This window comes from Manacus vitellinus, unplaced genomic scaffold, assembly GCF_001715985.3.
Source record: "Manacus vitellinus isolate BGI_N305 unplaced genomic scaffold, ASM171598v3 scaffold_7_pilon, whole genome shotgun sequence".
Taxonomy (NCBI): Eukaryota; Metazoa; Chordata; class Aves; order Passeriformes; family Pipridae; genus Manacus; species Manacus vitellinus.
In genome coordinates this window covers 16,660,826-16,678,212 of record NW_021940813.1, presented here as the reverse complement: position 1 = coordinate 16,678,212, position 17,387 = coordinate 16,660,826, and the positions used below count along the sequence as shown (strand labels likewise).

The following is a 17,387-nucleotide window of genomic DNA, read 5'->3' as shown; positions in this document are numbered from 1 at the left end:
TTTCCTGTTCAAGATCTTGGAAAAACAGGCTCTGTTTGTCTTAATTTAGTTCCTCCCAGGGGAAGTTTTACTCAATTAGGCTTAGGGATTTCAGGCAGCAAGGGCCCTCTGATGTGGCATCAGGGCCATGGGAAGACTGAGAATCTTATCTAATATTTTCTGAAGCCTTGTGTATTTAGTGGTCTGGTTCTGGTTTTGAGTGTCTATGAGAATGAAGTTGCTGCCCTGCTCTATCCATCAGACTGTGTTTTGGAGATTTGAAGTGTGCTTTTTCTTTGAACTCAGGAGTGTTCCTTTAAAGGTTAGGGTTTTCTGTGTTTTTCTGAGGGGGTTGAAATTAGATCCTCTTAACAAAGTATCTAAAGCTGAGAGTACTTTTGCAGTAATTTATCCAAAATAGTATTTAGCCATTGTCTTTTACTTTCTTTTCTTCTTCCCACCCAGTCCCTGCCATGAACTGATGCATTCAAGAAATACTTGTTGCTGCTGCACATTCAGAAAGCTGTAGTACTGTATTCTGGAATCCTTCTGCATATGGTAGTGGCTAAAGATATGAAAATGTATGCAAAGAGGAGGAAAAACATCTCTTAGTTTAGTCACATGTTTGGTTTTATTTTGCAGTTTAATTTCTGTATTCTAACTGTTTAGCCTGGTAATTGATGCAGAGAAAATGTTGTTAAAACTTGGGGTTTTAGATGTGTCTGTTTTACTGCATACAAATACCGGACTTATACTTCTATTTAACAAAAACATGTAATTTGGGCAGACTTAGAAGTGACAGATCCAAGGTGCTTGACGTTGCTCAAAGATTTTTGTGTCTTGGGTAGATATGAAGGATTTGTGTTATGGAAACTTTCTTACGTGATTCTGTGTTTGCTTCTGAAGGGTTTCAAGGTCACCAAAGGTTAGGTGTCTAAGGACTGAAGAGCATCATTACTTTTGGAAAGGATAAACCTTTTGAGTTGATGAAGAACCAGGAAGTCAGTTAATTTGAAGTTATGGTTGGTTCTTTGATCTATCCAGAATTGGCCCCCATGGACAACTGTCACTCGTCCCTGCCCTGTAGCTTCAGTGGCCACAACCAGTTAATGTTGTAAACTGATCCCAGAGAATTTCTGAGTCTTCAACTGAAAGTTCAGAACCTTCTTATTAGTGTGTACCAGTTGTGGGTAGAACAGGAGATGATTAAGGGGGAATGCCTTAGCTATTGTTTACTACTATGATCACAGAGAAATGACTTAGTTGTTCTTTACTGCTAGCTGTTATTCTTTACTACTATACTGTGAATAGCACAGATCTGGGCAGCCCTGTTTTTTGTTTAATTAAAGATGGCAGTATTTTTGTTCTGTCTTTGTCTTTATAATACTTTGAAAAGTTTTTTGTCTTTCATACTTTGAAATGTTTTAACAGATGTACTTGTACCTTGTACAATTCTTTATATAGAAGCAAAAAAGATCTGATCTATTTTATAGTGCTTAAGCTAATTAAGAACAAATCCAGAGGGTAAAGCAGTATTTCCAGAAGATACTTAATTTCAGCAGTCTACTGCTGTCATTTGTGGCTGACCTCCAATATACATATCTGCATCTGTTCCATTTTGTCTTTGTTGTTCTGAAAACTCTTAGTTTCCCTAACTTTAAAAAACTAATCTTGTACTCAGAGTTGTGCTGCTTAAACCAGAAAGGTATTTTTTCAGTTCTTAGTTAAAGTACAAAACACAGGGAGAAACTTCCAGTTCTTAGTTTAATATTTTGACCTGGGTTAATTGAATGAAGGTTCAGCTACATGGGTATAAATGTGACTGAACTGAGAATCAATGCGACGTTATGCTTTGTCAGGAATCCAACTTTGAGCAACTTTTGATTATAGTTTAAAATGAGCAACATCAACTTAATGATGGCCTGAATATCTGGAAGATAGCTTTTTATGTGTAAGGATGTTTTTCTTAAAATTTTTCCTTCAAAACCATTAATTAAACTGTTCACACATGCTTTATATCATTGGAATGAAAACCAGTTAGACCAGATGCATTGGTTTTCTTCAGTCTCCCTTTTCCCAAAAGCGAACATTGTCCTTGTCCTGGAAGTCTGAGCCCTGGTGTGATCACGGAGAGCATTGAATTAAAGTTCTTGTTGTGTGAAAGGTTAGAGTATCATGTGCAGGTTTTATTTATGAATAAAGGGTTGAGGGTATGTTTGTATAACAGGCAAGCAAATCTCATAACTCATTCCAAAGAAAATCTTGTCTATAGTGCAGTAATTTAGGAGCCAATGTCTAGACTACTTTGAGAAATTGTAAACATGATGTCTTCAGAATAAGACCATGGGAGTTTAAGAAAAAATGCCACATGTTGTATTTTTAATATTTGACTGAATTCCAGGGAGATCAGAAGTATTTTGGCAATATTTGGTCTGCCTGACTGCTAGATGAATTACTGAGAGAGTGCATATGTCAGTTCACAGTAACATTTTCTTTCTTGAATGCAGCAGCTTTGGATTTGTTTGATTACGTGATGTGAACTACGTATTTGGCGGTAACAGAAAACTTTTACTTTAAAAAGTGGCGCACAAGTTTGTGTACAAGTTTGTGTACAAGTTTGTGTACAAGGTTGTGTACAAGGTTGTGTACAAGGTTGTGTACAAGTTTGTGTACATCTTCGTCTTACTGAATGTTTATACATGTTGGAGAATCCACAGAATGTGATCTTTGTACTGTTGTGCAAAGCTGTTCAAACATTACATTGAAACTAGTGAGGACACTTTTATTATTTTACTACAGTTAATTTTGAGCACTGTAAGAATACTTATGTAATGTACTACTAGTTTTAGGAGGCAGGTAAACACAGTTTTTCTGTTTGCTGTGTGCAAAGTTTTGTGCTTTTGTTAGTGGTTGAATAGTGTGCTTACTGCACCATTGGAATAGCTGGAATGTAGCTTCCATGGTATTTCCATCATTTGAAGGCTTTATCACTGAATTGGGTTGGTTTTGTTTTGGGGAAGGAATTCTAAGTTCAAAGACAGACATGTTTTAATTCAAAGTTACTGTTTTATATCAGTGTTATCAGACGAAGTGCAAATACCTGTCCCTCTCTATTCCGCAACATATTTGTAAGCACAGTTCAAGTCTGGTGTCAGTAAACCTGAGTTGGGTATTATACCATACTGCTGGAATTATGAATAACAGTGTTATGTCATAGGTTGTGCTAAACTGTCCTGAAATTAATGAATGTATTTAAGGTTTGCAAAGTTATCATTCTAGATGTTAGAAATGCCTCAACAAATACGTGAGGAAGACGTTGGATCTGTATCCCATGTATCATTGAAATTACTGTACAAGTAAAGGAAAACATTATCTTAGGGGTTAAGTAAAGATTAAAATGATTTTGGAAATAGGCATGATTAGACTGAATGCAAAGGCTTTTTTATTTGGATTATTTGTTCTTCCTAGTTTTTTATATACCTTGATGTTCTAGAGCAGTGTCGATTTAAAGTCTTTCTGTAGAATTTGGAATCCAATATTTTAAACATTCCTGTCAACACTGACATGCTGTTTTGGTTTTCTGTTATCCACTGGTCTAGGAAGAGTTTACCTATCCAGAGATGTGACATTTTAAGCTGCTAGATAGCAATGCTGTTACATATTAATTACTACTTCTACTCTAATTGCTTCAGAATTCTTCAGACATTTGTTTGTCTCTTCTTTTTGAGGGAAAGGAAGTAATTTGGATGTGTCTGGACCACAAGAATATAATTAGTAGTTGAAAATATGTAAACAAAAAGTGGAAATCTGTTATATAGTGCTGTCTTAACTTTTATGTTATTTTTTCAGGACAAGCAATTGTCCTGCTTTTTCACCTTACAGAAGTTAAAACCTATAAAGGTTCTAGTAGTTTTAGCAGGGGTGAACTCCAGCTTCACAATTGTGTTCTTTGCGGTATGGGAGAAAAACTGGCAGGACTGCATGCCATTGTAATTAAATTGTTATACATGGAAACTTGAGGGGAGAAGCTAGTTTTACCTGTTTGGGGAGTATCTGTCAGCATATTTAAATGAAATTTTATTTTGAAACTGTATGATTGTAATTATCAGCACATTCCTAAGCAGCATAACTAGTTCGTAATCAAATGGTGGAGGTATCTTCAAAACATATAATAACATTCATTGCATTGTAAACTCTGCACCTTTTATATTTATTCGTGTTATTTTTGTTTTTACAGGATTACAAAGCCATTGACATTTGCTGACTGTGTCGGTGATGAGCTTCCTTTAGGATGGGAAACTGTTTACGATCAACAGATTGGAGTTTATTATATGGACCACATAAATCGTGAGTAGATGCATGATTATTTTGAGGAATACTAGCAAGCTGATGTTAACTCATGGCACTAACTTTGTTTCCAATACCATTTATGCACCTCATGCTACAGTGAGAAAATACGTGCAAGTAATTTCTTGCAGAATCTGTTTTCTCATCTTTCACATGGGGCACAATGCTTCTTCCATTTCTAAAGAATTTTACAAACTATGATTGGGTTATAGTGTATAAAACTTCTGTTTTGCTGTGTCATACTGTGAAGTATCAATAATTTTGTTGTTGCTTTTTGTCATATGTCAGTTACAAAGATTTTTCCTGTTTTTCAGTCACCCGTAGTTCACTCTTCTGTATTGAAAAGCAAAATGTATTCTGAGAGAAATGTGCTCATTTTTAATCAGAAGCGTCATGAAATACAGTAATCTCATCCTCGCTTAAGCAGTGCTTGTTTTGTGCTTTAATGCAGTACAAAGTGCTATAAAAAAGACAACAGATGTCCCTTTTGGAAACTAACTTCTAACATTTTCCCTTTTGGGCTGTTGCTGAGCTTTGTATCACCACTGTCTGGCATGTTTGCCAGTTCTACTTTTAAGAAAATGTCTTATCTTTATAGCTTTGTACTACTGCTGCTGTTTCTGTTGTGCTGCTATCATTAAGCTTCTTATCACTAGTGAGTGAATGCCTTCAATATTGTCGGAATTGGCAGTTGGTGAGGAGTGAGTAAAGAAGCAAGTATTTATATGGGCTATCACAGCAGTAGTAAATAGTATAATCTACAAAACCCACTTCAATACTATCTACTTGAAATCTAGTCAACTAAAAAATAAAAGTGTAGAAATAGTTTTGGGCTTCCAGCCATTATTGGAATGACTTGTCTGTTGTGGTTTCACATTCACTTATTTTAAAAAGCCCAAACAACATAATAATAAATGTTTCCATGGTATTTTTTGACCCACACAGGTACTTATTTGTTGTGAAATTTAACAAAGATCACTAATTAAATTACAAACTTTAAAGAACTGTTAATACACTAATCACAAGGATAGATAACCAAGACAATTCAAAGACAATAAATACAGATTGTTGGGTAATTCTTACAATAACTGTACTTAAAAGAAGCAGTAGTTTAAGAGTTGCTGTCATGGTAACTTTAGTAATGTTGAAGTTTAGTAAAAAGTGAGGATTGCATTGGAGTAAAGTCATGGAGTGCACTTGCACCAATGTATGTAAATGTGTGTGAATGCACATATTTTAAAAAAAAGAAAAAGAGAGTATTGGCAACTCTTTTTTTTTTTTAATTGTAAAAGGTTTTAGGAGAACATGAATCCCTGTAGAACATGAATGCTTATTGGCATCTTTTATAGCAATAACAATCACTGTCATATGCAAAAGAAATCACTCCCTTTTGCTTTTCAGATTTGTTATTACTAACTTTACCACAGACATGAAGTTTGAACTTACAGAAAAGATATTAATCACTGTAGGCATGTCAGATCTGGCTTGCCTTTTTTTCTGTGCAATTGAGAGCAAAAATTGTAGAAAAGAGTCTTTGCAGAGAGAAACTGAGTTCCCAAATGCTCAATGGGTAGACGCAGAAAGAAAAGATTAATATTAATGGGTCTCAGAAAGTAAAGCTAATCATATTAGGCATGAAACAAAATTGATGTATGAACAGAGGGATAGAAACTTCATAGGGCCAGTACTGAACTGAGTAAAAGGAATCATTCAGCAATTAACAAGGTTGCAAAATTAGTCTCTTTCCTGATAACTAATTACTTGCAGCCCACAGATATTATCCTAAATGGTGATTCAAACGTCACAGCAAAATGGGTTTGTCACCCTTAGGCTAATACAGTGCTTGCATATACCAGTAAGAATTATATTAAGAGGGAAGACAGACTCAATATTATAGCTGGATAATCATTATTCAAAACTAATAGGATACTCGATCCAGTTTTTAAACTGTGGACAACAAAGGGAGCAATCAAAAGACTACATTAACTTCCTTTGTAGAAGTGAGAACTAATGAGTGCATCATGAGATTGTGTCAGGCAAGTGGCAGAGATAGTGTAGGAGCTAAAGAAATGTTTTTCTGAAATGAGTATGTCTAAAACACTTGGAATGGCAGCTTCACGTGAAAACATTTAGGCTGCCTTTTGTGTCTGACTGGGTTCAATGCTTTACAGAGCATTGGAGTTCTGTGTTAATTGACAAAACAGTTTAGAAGTGCTTTGGTTCCAAGAAATACTGTGAGAAAGTGCAAGGGATAATTCAGAGTCTTTCTACAGTTATGCTTACCAGGGACCTCTCATGCTTTGTGCACTCTCACAAGCTTTTTGCCCTTGCACCTTCTAAAAGAAAACAGCAATACATCTGATTTTTCTAAGCCTCTTGCGATGTTTGTTTACCCAGGAAGCAAGGAAAAGATTTCTAGGCAATAGCTTTCCATTTATATTGAAAAAAAACAGGAACAGAGGAATCTTCTGTAAATCTCAATGGTGCTTCCAATCCTGATCTCCATCTTGTTCTGTAAATTCAGTACTTTGTTGACACCCTTACTAAGCTGCTCTTGGCTTTTGTCCAACCATTGCTTAAAAACCTTGGCGGCTGCCAGCCACAGAATTCCTTTCCCTCCTCCTCAGAATCTTGGAAGCCTTTGAAGTCTCCTTTAAGCACTTGAACATTCCCTAGTGAGGGAGTAATATATTCTCTGCATTTGTCTGGGGCTGTTCTTGAGTTACTATAGTGTTTTGGGTTTTTTAATTGGTTATAAAGAAATGAAGGAAGTTAATTTTATCATAACAGTGTAACTTTAATGTTGTTGTTATGTGGCAAACTTATTTAGAAATCCAGGGCAAAGTTTCATAAAACAGAAGAAAACGTCACTACTGTACTAAAGAAGTTTTCTGTCTCAGAAGAATGCTACCAGGTTTTCAGAAGGCTTCTGAAATAATTCTATAAGAGGTGCAGTGCCCTGAAGTAAAGGATAAATAATAATCTCAGTAAACAACCAAGGCCAAGATGTTATGTGATAGAACATAACATCCTGGCCTTAACTGTTTACTGAGGTTAGGACTAATAATTTCCTATTCAAAAAGAAACGCTTACTAGGATCCAGCTTCTCTGTCTTATAAAGATTTATTAATTTCCATAAGGGATTAGCAGTTTTAGGAATATTAAATTTGCACAGATTTCAGGAGTACTTATGGACAGGTGAGATAGCACTGCAAATTGACATGCCGTCAGTGAAGGACGGGCAGCCATCTGAACTCTGTTTTCTTCTGCTTGCCCTCCATGTAGAGAAGGATTTATGGTAACTGAACAAGTCGGAGCACATCCTGTCCTTGGCTGCAGAGATAGTTTGGGGTCATGGGAGCCAGAAGGTGCTGCTGGGAATCAAGGATCCCAGGGATGTGGGAAGAAGTTCCAGAACGATGGGGAAAATCTTTATACTGTTTCAATGTGAGGAGTTGCAGGGAGAGAAGGGGGACAACTGTTAAGAGAAAAAATTATTTAGGGAAATAATCTGCAAATCTGTTGGAAGTACTGCTCTTTGAGCTTTCTGGTTTTGTTTATACACTTTTCACATGGCTCTCAAATGGTAGAGTTGCTAACATGACCCGACACCAGTGGAATTCTTAATTTGTTGGACTCAGTCTTTTATAGTTTTGTATTTCATCACTGACACCAGTCTACTGAATTATGTACTCATGATTAATGCAAAACATAACTGACTTTCATCTCTCATCAGAAACCAAATTTGGAAGAAACTGCTAGGTGCTTACCTCCTCACTGTGCTGCAGGTTCTGCCATTACTTTGAAAACTGGCATTGTGTCTGCATCAACTTCTTACTGGTAGAGCTTCAATCACCAGAAATTAACCTTACACTTAAAGATGAGACTTTACATGGACATCCTCATGTAAAACATTTTTTGTTAGTTCACAAAAAGAAAACAAATGAACCAATAATTTTTTAGGATTTTAGTGCATGTGTCCTCCTCAAATGCCTTTGCAGCTGCAAAGAGATTGTTTTGCAGTAACTTTGAAAATCAATATATGTATGGGAAAGATTTTGTGGTGGAAACTTTGATTTGTGTTTGAATATAAACTGTTCTAAACCCTGGAAAGTGAAAACATGAGACTGCTGTTTCTTAAAACAAAAATAGAAGCGATTTAAATGCTTTATGGATTCGAGATTAAAATGCTGACTTTTCTGTTGAATTACCTTATTCTTTTTAAGTATGCAGAGACAGTCTCTGACCTTTCAGGATGTTGCACTTGCAAACTTATATGTAGTATGATAAGGTAGTTCCAGCTCTCTGTAGAGTTATGGGTTAAGCATTGGGATACCTTTCACTGTCCTTTATGGTTCTGGGCTTTTTGTAGTTCTCAAAATTTTCAAGCTGGCTGTGGGGGGAGGTTAGAGCCAAAATACTGTTTTCTTTGCGTTTGCACTAGTTGGTAAAGAAAAGAATCAAATTTAAATGCCTTTTATGTTTGAAAAGGCTTTTCCCGTTCTTTCACTCTGCATCCTTTCTTCTTCTCATCCTGGCTGGAGCAATTTTATGCACTGTAGTGTTAGGTATGTTAGTTCAGAACGGACACGAACAAAATAATTTGTACTTTGTAGCATAAAGTATCTTACAAATTTTTTTTAAATGCTTTTAATTTTTTCTCCTTAGAGCTCACACAAATTGAGGACCCAAGGGAGCAATGGAGAAGGGAGCAAGAACGCATGCTGAAGGAATATTTAATAGTTGCCCAGGAGGCACTCAATGCCAAGAAAGAGATTTACCAAATAAAGCAGCAGCGTTTTGAACTAGCCCAAGAAGAATATCAACAATTGCACAAAATGTGTGAGGATGACAGCCGTTCTTATGCCAGCTGTGAGTTTATAGTTTTTTCTTGATTTTACTCACCTGCCTCTCACAAGATGTGTTGTAAGAAATGTTGTGAAGTATTTCTGTCACTGGATTCTTCTCTGAATGAAGATTCTGACTACAGAAGTGAGGTGCTATCCTTTCACTCTGCTATTTCAGGCCTTTCATTTCCTGTTAGTTCTATTAGAATACAGATTTAACATTTAACAGGGAAAAATATTAACACTAAACTGGGATGTAACACTAAACAGGGATATATCCCAGCTAGCATCTCTACCCATCTTGGAACCAGCTGTAGTGATGCTCTCTGCAAGGCAGTGAAGGCAAGACTGAATGTTGCTAGACCAGCCACCCACTTGCACTCCTAAACTCACAGATTGTTCTACCCTCCAACTGGGTGGAAGCCATCAACTTAGGGGAAAGCTTCTGTAGATCCATGGTCTGTTTAGCAACTTTATAAGGTGTTAGGGGCAAACCATTGTGGTCAAGGGCACCTCTGGCCACAAAGTAGGAAGCAATATTTCCTTAATGCACCCATTCTTGAATGTTAGCCTGTGATGTTATTGGTGGTGTAGGTCGTAGAGCTTTGATTTCCTGCCCTTTTCATTTTTCTGAATTCTAAAGATGTTGCACTGCTGTCACAGCTGTTGGCTGGTGCAATAGGAAAAGGTGTCTTTGCCAGAGAGCCAAACATTCGAGTTCAAAGAAGTGTGTCAAGTGGATATACCCAACAACCACGTGGAAATGTGGGGGAGTTTTACTGCACTGGTGGCTTTTCAGTGGCTGCTGTGTGTGCTGACATTGTTTAACTGCGGGTTTGATGTTCAGTGACAAGTACTTGGTAAGAATGGAAAACTCTGCTTTAGCCTTTTCTGAAAACATTCAAGAAACCTGACTGTGGAGGGGAACTTAGAGCAGGCATGTGGATAGAAGTATTTAGCTACTGATCCACTGGTATTTATTAATCCAAGGTAATTCATATGTATGCCAAAATCCTGTGTTTTTAGGGCTGAAGTATCCCACATGGATTGGACCAAGTATTCTGTTACTGTTGAACTGGGATTCTCATCTATTTGTTTAGTTTTAAGTACGTGTGTTCTGTGATTTAGTTGTGACATAACTGAACAGTTGTGACTAGTTTTATTTCTCCCTGTTATGTTCAATCTTAAGAAGTATTAACATTTTTTTCTTACTAAGAAAGAAATCTTTAAAAAGAAATTATTGTTTAAAGTGTGTTTACCTACTGTTTAAAGACTTGGAATAGGATAAAATAGTGTCGTCAGTATTTTTTGAGATTATAAAATCAAAATAGACATTTATTGCAATACCTTTCTAGGAGCTTGGGCTTTTTGTTTTTAAAACATTTGCAATAGTTCTGTGGAATATTTTGTTGAATTACTTCAGGTGAATATACAGAAAGAAACTTCTCTGGAAGATGAAAATATACTAGAAAAATATAACCTGTTTTTCATATTTTTGAAGCTCTTGGAAAAACAAGTTGCTTGAAGCAACAACAAAATATGGCTTAAAACAACAAAATTGGAGGTTATCTGTAACAAATGGAAATGCTATGTCAATTGACTTATGTTTCTCAATCTTCTGATAGCTTTGGGTTTTTTAGGTATATCTGGAATTGATAATGAGACTCTGTAAGAGCATTTAAATAAAATCTTCCACTTGTTTCGAGGTGAAAAAATATTTAAATTTTCTATAGATGTGTTAATATATTTTATATTGGTTTAAGGTCATATACATCTGTTTTGAGAAAATGGGGCAGGCCGATTTAGCCAGATTATTTTTTTTAAATTTCCTCTTGGGGATTAATTGTGCTGTCAACTCAAGATTCCCAGAGGCTTCTTCTCCACTTGTTTTTCCTAATTTGACTCCTCCACTCCACTGTGGGATACTTGCTTCTCCATTTATTGTGCAGAAATAGTAGGCTTCTAATTTGAGTGCAATTACATGACCGAAGTTGGGTGCTTATATTGCGAATATCCTTGCCTCCACTACTACTTGCTTCAGGTTGTTGCATTGAAAGAACTAAAACTTCACAAAGTGTTTTCCTCCACTTTGCTTGTGGGTGCTGCCATGGACTCAGTGTCGCACGCTCGTGAGTGGGAGGTGTTGTGAGCTCAGTGGCTGCGGATTGGCAGGGAGGTGCCCATGCAGCAGTTTTGTGACTCAGTTGTGATCAGCACTGTTTAAAAAAAAAAAAATCCATAGAAAATCCTGGATTTAGAGAATTAGTCCAGGCATGACTACTCATTTTGGCAAGTTCCTGCACGCTCGACATGACCTTGGTGTTGCAGTATTCTTTCGAGAGTCGAAAGGTTCACTGCAGCGCAGACACGGATATGGGTTTCAAAGCAACAGCCTTCGGCTCTGCAAAAGGATGGAAGGTCTGACAGCACAACCCCATCCACTCACATACCAGGCATTTTTCAGTGGGCCAGTGCTGCCTTGAGTGGCTCACTCTATAAATCATGGTTGCTCTTGCCCAGCCTCCTCTAGGACCTTTACTTCATCTGTCTAGGCTTTAGCTTGTAATGGCACAGCTTGAAATCATTGCCTGACTCCAGATACACTGTGTGGAGAGCTCACTTGCCAGAGTTTGATCTGTATGTTGGTTCTCTACACTGTTGCTTTAGGAGGCAGCTTTTCTTCCTAGCTGATGTGATTTTGTTCTGACAATTGGGATTTTTTTTATATCTTTAGTCCCTATCATACTGTTAATTCAATATACCTAGGAAGGAGCTAGCAATTGTTAATATTACACAAATTCCTTGCATCAGTAAATGCTACCATCCAGTCATAAAAGCTAGTTGCTTTTAGGAATATGCAGTGCTGCTATATGCAATTATTGTTGTTCAGGACAAAAAAGTTTCAGGTGGGCCAAATGGAAATCTTCAGTTGTACTTTAGCACAGAGGATTATTTTAAAGCCTAATGACTTGTAACTCAAAGAATTTAATGCAACTGTTTATTAAAATAGTGCCACATCTTAACAAGTGTATTAAAGAAGAGTGTTGGAAAAAAAAAAATAAAATGCTGTTTTCTATCTGTTTAGCATTCTCTGGATTTTCAACTAATACCAAGTATGACCCATATCAGATTAAAGCAGAAATAGCCAGCCGTCGTGACAGAGTGAGTAATGTTTTTTTAATTTTTTAATTTTGTAAAAATATTAATTATGCATGGGGAAGGGAGGGAGACTGAAAGTTGAATGCATTTTTAGAAATATGATATTAAAAAACTGCTTTTTTATTAGAGCCTGTTGTTCTTGTAAAAGGACTCTACATTAACTGCATTTCAGTGACTTGCAAAGTAATGCTTTTTCCATGTTACAAGTGTAAACATTTTTGTCACAGATGTCAGAGGCAAGCTCAGCCAGGCTTCCAGAAATTGCTTTCTCTGTGCGACAGCCACAAGTAGTAAATACTCTGCAGCGAAATTCTTTCATTATTAAATGGAGTTCAATCCCACTCTCTTCATACCATTTACCCATTTTCAGTGAGGTTACACTGAACTCTAGATTTAGCCACTTATTTGGAAATCTCTTTACAATTCAGTAGACCTGTTGGCCAAATAGAATTTTTTAGCTGATTTGGCCAGAGCTCCTTTTTGAGGAGGGGAAGTTCAAGTATTCTGACAGTGGTAAGCAGTTCGGTAATAAAAATGTTCCATACTTATATATTTTAAAAAAAAATGGAATTGTGGTTTTGGTACCATGTTTGCTGAAGGCAAAATAGTTGACTTCTTGAATTTCTCTCATGATGCTTTAGCATAGAGATAAATATTGCACATTGGCTTCAAGCAAATTGATCTAACAGTCATAAGCAATTATAAAAAGCAGTTTATAGTACTAAGCTCTAGAACCTATTTAAAAACTGTACCTTTCTTTTTCTTTGGGGATAAAATGGTTTTTAGCATGCCAGGCGCTCAGCTCACAAAATAAATAAAAAAATACTTCTCTTCACAGGATAGTGTTCCATTTTTGTTGGAGTGACCACTTTTCACATGAATGCCTCTGAAAATAAATCCCATTCACCACCCTCCAAAGGCATTTATTCTATCTGTATATACTTACTACATGCTGACTAGTGTTTACTTGTTTTACATATTCTAAATATCAGCATATTCTAAACAAGAAAATAAACCTTATTTCTTATTTATTTAAAGAAAATAAACAGGGTCTTCACTTATATGACTATTTGCCTCTGTTCCTGCATCTTAAAACAAAATGACCTAATGAGTGAATGGGATAATATGTTCAACCAAATGTGTGCATAGCCATTGAATTATTGCAGGAAATAGAATGAAATATGCACTATAAAATGTTTGTGTACGTGATGTTAAGTGGTGCATTTTTTCATTTTACTTTTGGTGAGCTTGTGAGTGTTTAAAAGAGTTCGTGAGGGTATAGGAGTGTTTTAGAGGCTGGTACCATGAGTTTTGAGGAAAGGGCAAGAACAAATGGGGAAGGGGAGGGCTACACAGGATGGTGGGACTCTGACAGTCCTGGATACCCTAGATGCTGTGAAGCCCCTCACACAGGCCAGTTCTGCTGCCAGTAATTTTGTTTTCCCAGATGGAAAAATTATCAACATTGAATGTTCAGGCTTTTTTAAAGTTGACTAAAGAGTTGAAGACAGTTGAGATGTGTCTCTACTATGAAGGGAGAAGAAAAGTTCTATGGATTGAAACATGCTGTTAACATAACCTACTGGAGATAGAAACACGATAGAATAGATGAAGCAATTGATACTTTAAAAACTGAATGTCGTGACTGCTGTTTGATTGGATCTTATGATATTTGAGAAAGTCCTCTGTTATTTCAATGCAGATTTTAAAGCAAAAAAAGGAAGAAAACTTATCACTTTTTTGAAGTAACTTAAAATTTTATATTTAAACCCAATTATTTTTTTATGGAAGTTTCTGTTGCATATTCTTACTTTTAAGTTATTTTGTTATATTCAGCTTTCTCGGCTAAAACGGGAGTTGGCACAGATGAAGCAGGAGCTACAATATAAAGAAAAAGGAGTGGAAACACTGCAAGAGTAAGTTAAGAGTTTGAGGGAGGATTATTTTAATGTATTTATTATTATTATTATTATATTATTTATATTTATTATTATTATTATTATTATTATTATTATTATTATTATTATCTGATGGTTTTTTTTAATTTGTCTTGGAATTAATTTCTTAGAACTGTGTTGCCAAAAAGAAAAAGTTAAATGCTTTGCTTCAGACTTTCTACTGTGATAATGATGCAGGGTGAGAGCAATGTGAAATGGTGGAAGAAATGTTGGACAAAATTGGTTGGAGTGGTGATTTTATGGATTCCCATGCAAGAACAGTTTTACAGGCCCTGTTCTTTAACTCTTCCTGAAGATATTGTCAAAGTGGAATTGGATTTTTAAAATATTTTCCAAATGTTTTCTGGAAATATCTACTGCCTGGAGCACAGCCCAGAGCACCATACTGTGGAGTAGTTTTCCTGTAGCAGTGCCAAGGCTTTCTGGCTGGGCACAGTACTTCTCCTTGGGGGGAAAACTGTACACCACAACACTGCTGCTTCCTTTTACCTGGTGGTCAGGCCATCTCATTCTACACAGTATAGCTGACTCGTGCTTGTACTGTAAATCTGGTGGTCTGTGGGACCTGGGATTTTGTTGCATGTGTGCAAAATGACTGCAAGTAAACGTGACTCCTTGTCTTCTCCTAGCAAGGAAAGGAAACTCTGCCAATATGCCACTACTCCCAGGGCTATTAGGCAGCCCGTGCTCTGTTTCCTGTGTGTTCAATGGTGTCAAAGGTTGTGAAATGGTGTGGTGACACTCTCCCTGCCACTCTTCCAGCAGGACATCAGATGAGAACTGAGTGACTTCCATCTGTGTGCTGCTTAGTCACCTACACATGTAGCACATACGCAGGATTCCTGCTGGGATAGGGTGAGAGGTTGCCAGGCCATAGAGAAGATGGCAGGTAAACACAGGTTGTTGTGACTTGCAGATCTGTTCAGCGAGGCCAGGGGCTAGACCAAGAGCTTGAACAGCACTTGGATTTGCCTTGGATATGTGGCTGTGCCTTTAGAAATCTTGGCCTTTTTTCCAGCATGCATATGAACGAACTGCCTAATGCAGGAGCTTCCTGCAAATGTTGGAACTGTTGCATGTCTAATGCATTTTACAGCATAAGTACAGTATCTGCAGAAACATTTTGAAGCTTTGGATTTATTGCATTGGTGCTAAAAAGCATGGGCTCACACTTTCACTTCAGGAATTCTAACAAAGTTCCAGGGATCCTGGAGCAGTTAAACTGCTTATTTTCTAGCTTTGATTTTGATTGGTACTACATTAACAAAACAATATAAAGGGAGATATTCAGATTTTACTTTTAAAGAAGAGGGAGTAGCCCATGCACTTCATATTTTTGGTGTCTTTGTTTTTTGTTTGTTTGTTTGTTTTGTTTTTGGTTTTTTTTTGTTTGCTTGTATTTTTAAATCAGCTTATGAGGCTCCTTTGTTTTATAAAGCATTTAAAAAGTTTCAGAGAAGAAAACTTGTTCAACCAAAATTCTTCATTGGCAGATATAATGTAATAATTTTCAGGCATAACTATGTTTTTATTGAAGCATTTATAGGTAGTTAGGGGAATTGTTAATGTGTGATATTAACTGAAAATTAGTAAAATAAAGCACTCAGAAATATTTGCTGTTTCGATATACTAAGTAATATTTTATGTATGATCAATGTCTCAGTATGGTGACCTAGATATGTAAGCAATAACAGAACAAATGCAGTTTTGTCTTAAGATTCTTACTCGTATTTTCTTTGAGTAAGAATTACCTTGCCTTTTCTGCTTTCTTTATTTGTTTTCCTTCTTCTGGTTTTTGGGTTATTTTAAGGGTATAGGTTCAATTGTTTTATAAAAGGACTAACCACTTGACTAGGATGATGAAAGTATTTGAAGGCCATTTGAAACTCAAGATTGTTTTAATTAGTATAATTCATTTAAGGTAGTCCAGCAAAGTAGTGCAACTTTTTGAGAAGTAAAGTCTGCAAATGATTAAGAATACAAATGTTAATCTTGGATATAGCCCAAGTCAAGTTGCCCATGCTACAGGATGGGGTTATAGGAGAGACATTCAAGAGAGGAATTATTTTAAAGTATATCTGATTCATCAGTGGGTCTCTCTAATCATGTAGTGTACAAGTTCAAGCATGACAACTTGGTGCTTCAGTGCTGCCATTGCTGCTGTTGGTACAGTCACAGTCTGTTCCATCCGTGCACTGGGTGGCACTTGTCATTGCTTGCTGAAGCTGGGGAGAACCTTTTGCCTGTGTGTTGTCTGGAATTGCAGTGAATTTCTCTCAGTGTTTGTGCCTTGCTGAGCTCTGCTCTCTGCAGTAACTCCTTTGCTTGTGAAAGAGACTTGTGGTTTTGTTTTTGGTTTGTGTTTTTAAGTAATTTCTTTATTATCCTTTCTGGTGAGATATGTGCTTTCTTTTGAGTATTTTGCTTCTAGTAGGAAGTGAGCCAATTTGGAGAGTACTTGCAGTGAGAACTGAAGAGAGAAGTTTCTCTCCTTGTGTCATGGTTAGGCTTCGCGAATGAAGATTTGGGAAGGCTCTGTCCACATTTGCTACAGGCACACTGGTGGCTTATGAGGCCAATACGTGACAGACATGTCCGATTGCAAAAGGCAGAGCAGAAGGACTCCTTAGATGGTGTATTCTGCAAGACACGGTTCTTTCTGCATTACCTTTTCTCCTCGAGAGTGATCCTGCGTGTGTTCTTAAAGGAAACAGCTGCGTTATAGATGGTGTGTCTCCAGGCCTCCCGATTGGAGGCCAGAGTAGACCAGTTATGGTGATCAATATGGCCAAGGCTGAGATGTTGTTTCAGGGAGTCCTTGTATCTTTTCTTTGGGGCTCCTCTCATGTGGCAGCCGGTGGCAAGTTCACCATAAAGCAGGATCTTACGGAGGTGGTGGTCCAACCTGGAGACGTGCCCTGCCCAAAGCAGCTGTGTTCTCAGTAACATGGCCTCAATACTTGTGACTGCTTCTCCTTGTGTAGTCAGTAGGCAAATCAAGCTAAAAGCCTAGCTCTGCTCTAGTTTTTCCCTGGGTGATCTCTCCTCTAGCTCTTGTATTTGTCGGGAGAGAAGGGTCAAGTACCAAGGCTGAAGT

At 37.0% G+C, this 17,387-nt stretch overlaps 1 protein-coding gene across 4 annotated transcripts in view; it reads left to right on the top strand.

Annotated features, from left to right (window-relative positions):
- WWC3 (WWC family member 3) overlaps nt 1-17,387 on the top strand; it is a 98,319-nt gene that overhangs the window by 32,098 nt on the left and 48,834 nt on the right. For 2 of the 4 annotated variants that reach the window (XM_018084244.2, XM_018084245.2), the window contains exons 2-5: nt 4,217-4,326; nt 8,995-9,198; nt 12,259-12,335; nt 14,169-14,248. In XM_018084244.2, coding sequence (XP_017939733.1) covers nt 4,311-4,326; nt 8,995-9,198; nt 12,259-12,335; nt 14,169-14,248 — 377 coding nt within the window. In that variant the 5' untranslated portion in view covers nt 4,217-4,310. Of the gene's footprint in view, nt 1-4,216; nt 4,327-8,994; nt 9,199-12,258; nt 12,336-14,168; nt 14,249-17,387 lie in introns of those variants that run through there. The other 2 variants (XM_025896225.2, XM_025896224.2) reach the window with 1 other exon arrangement.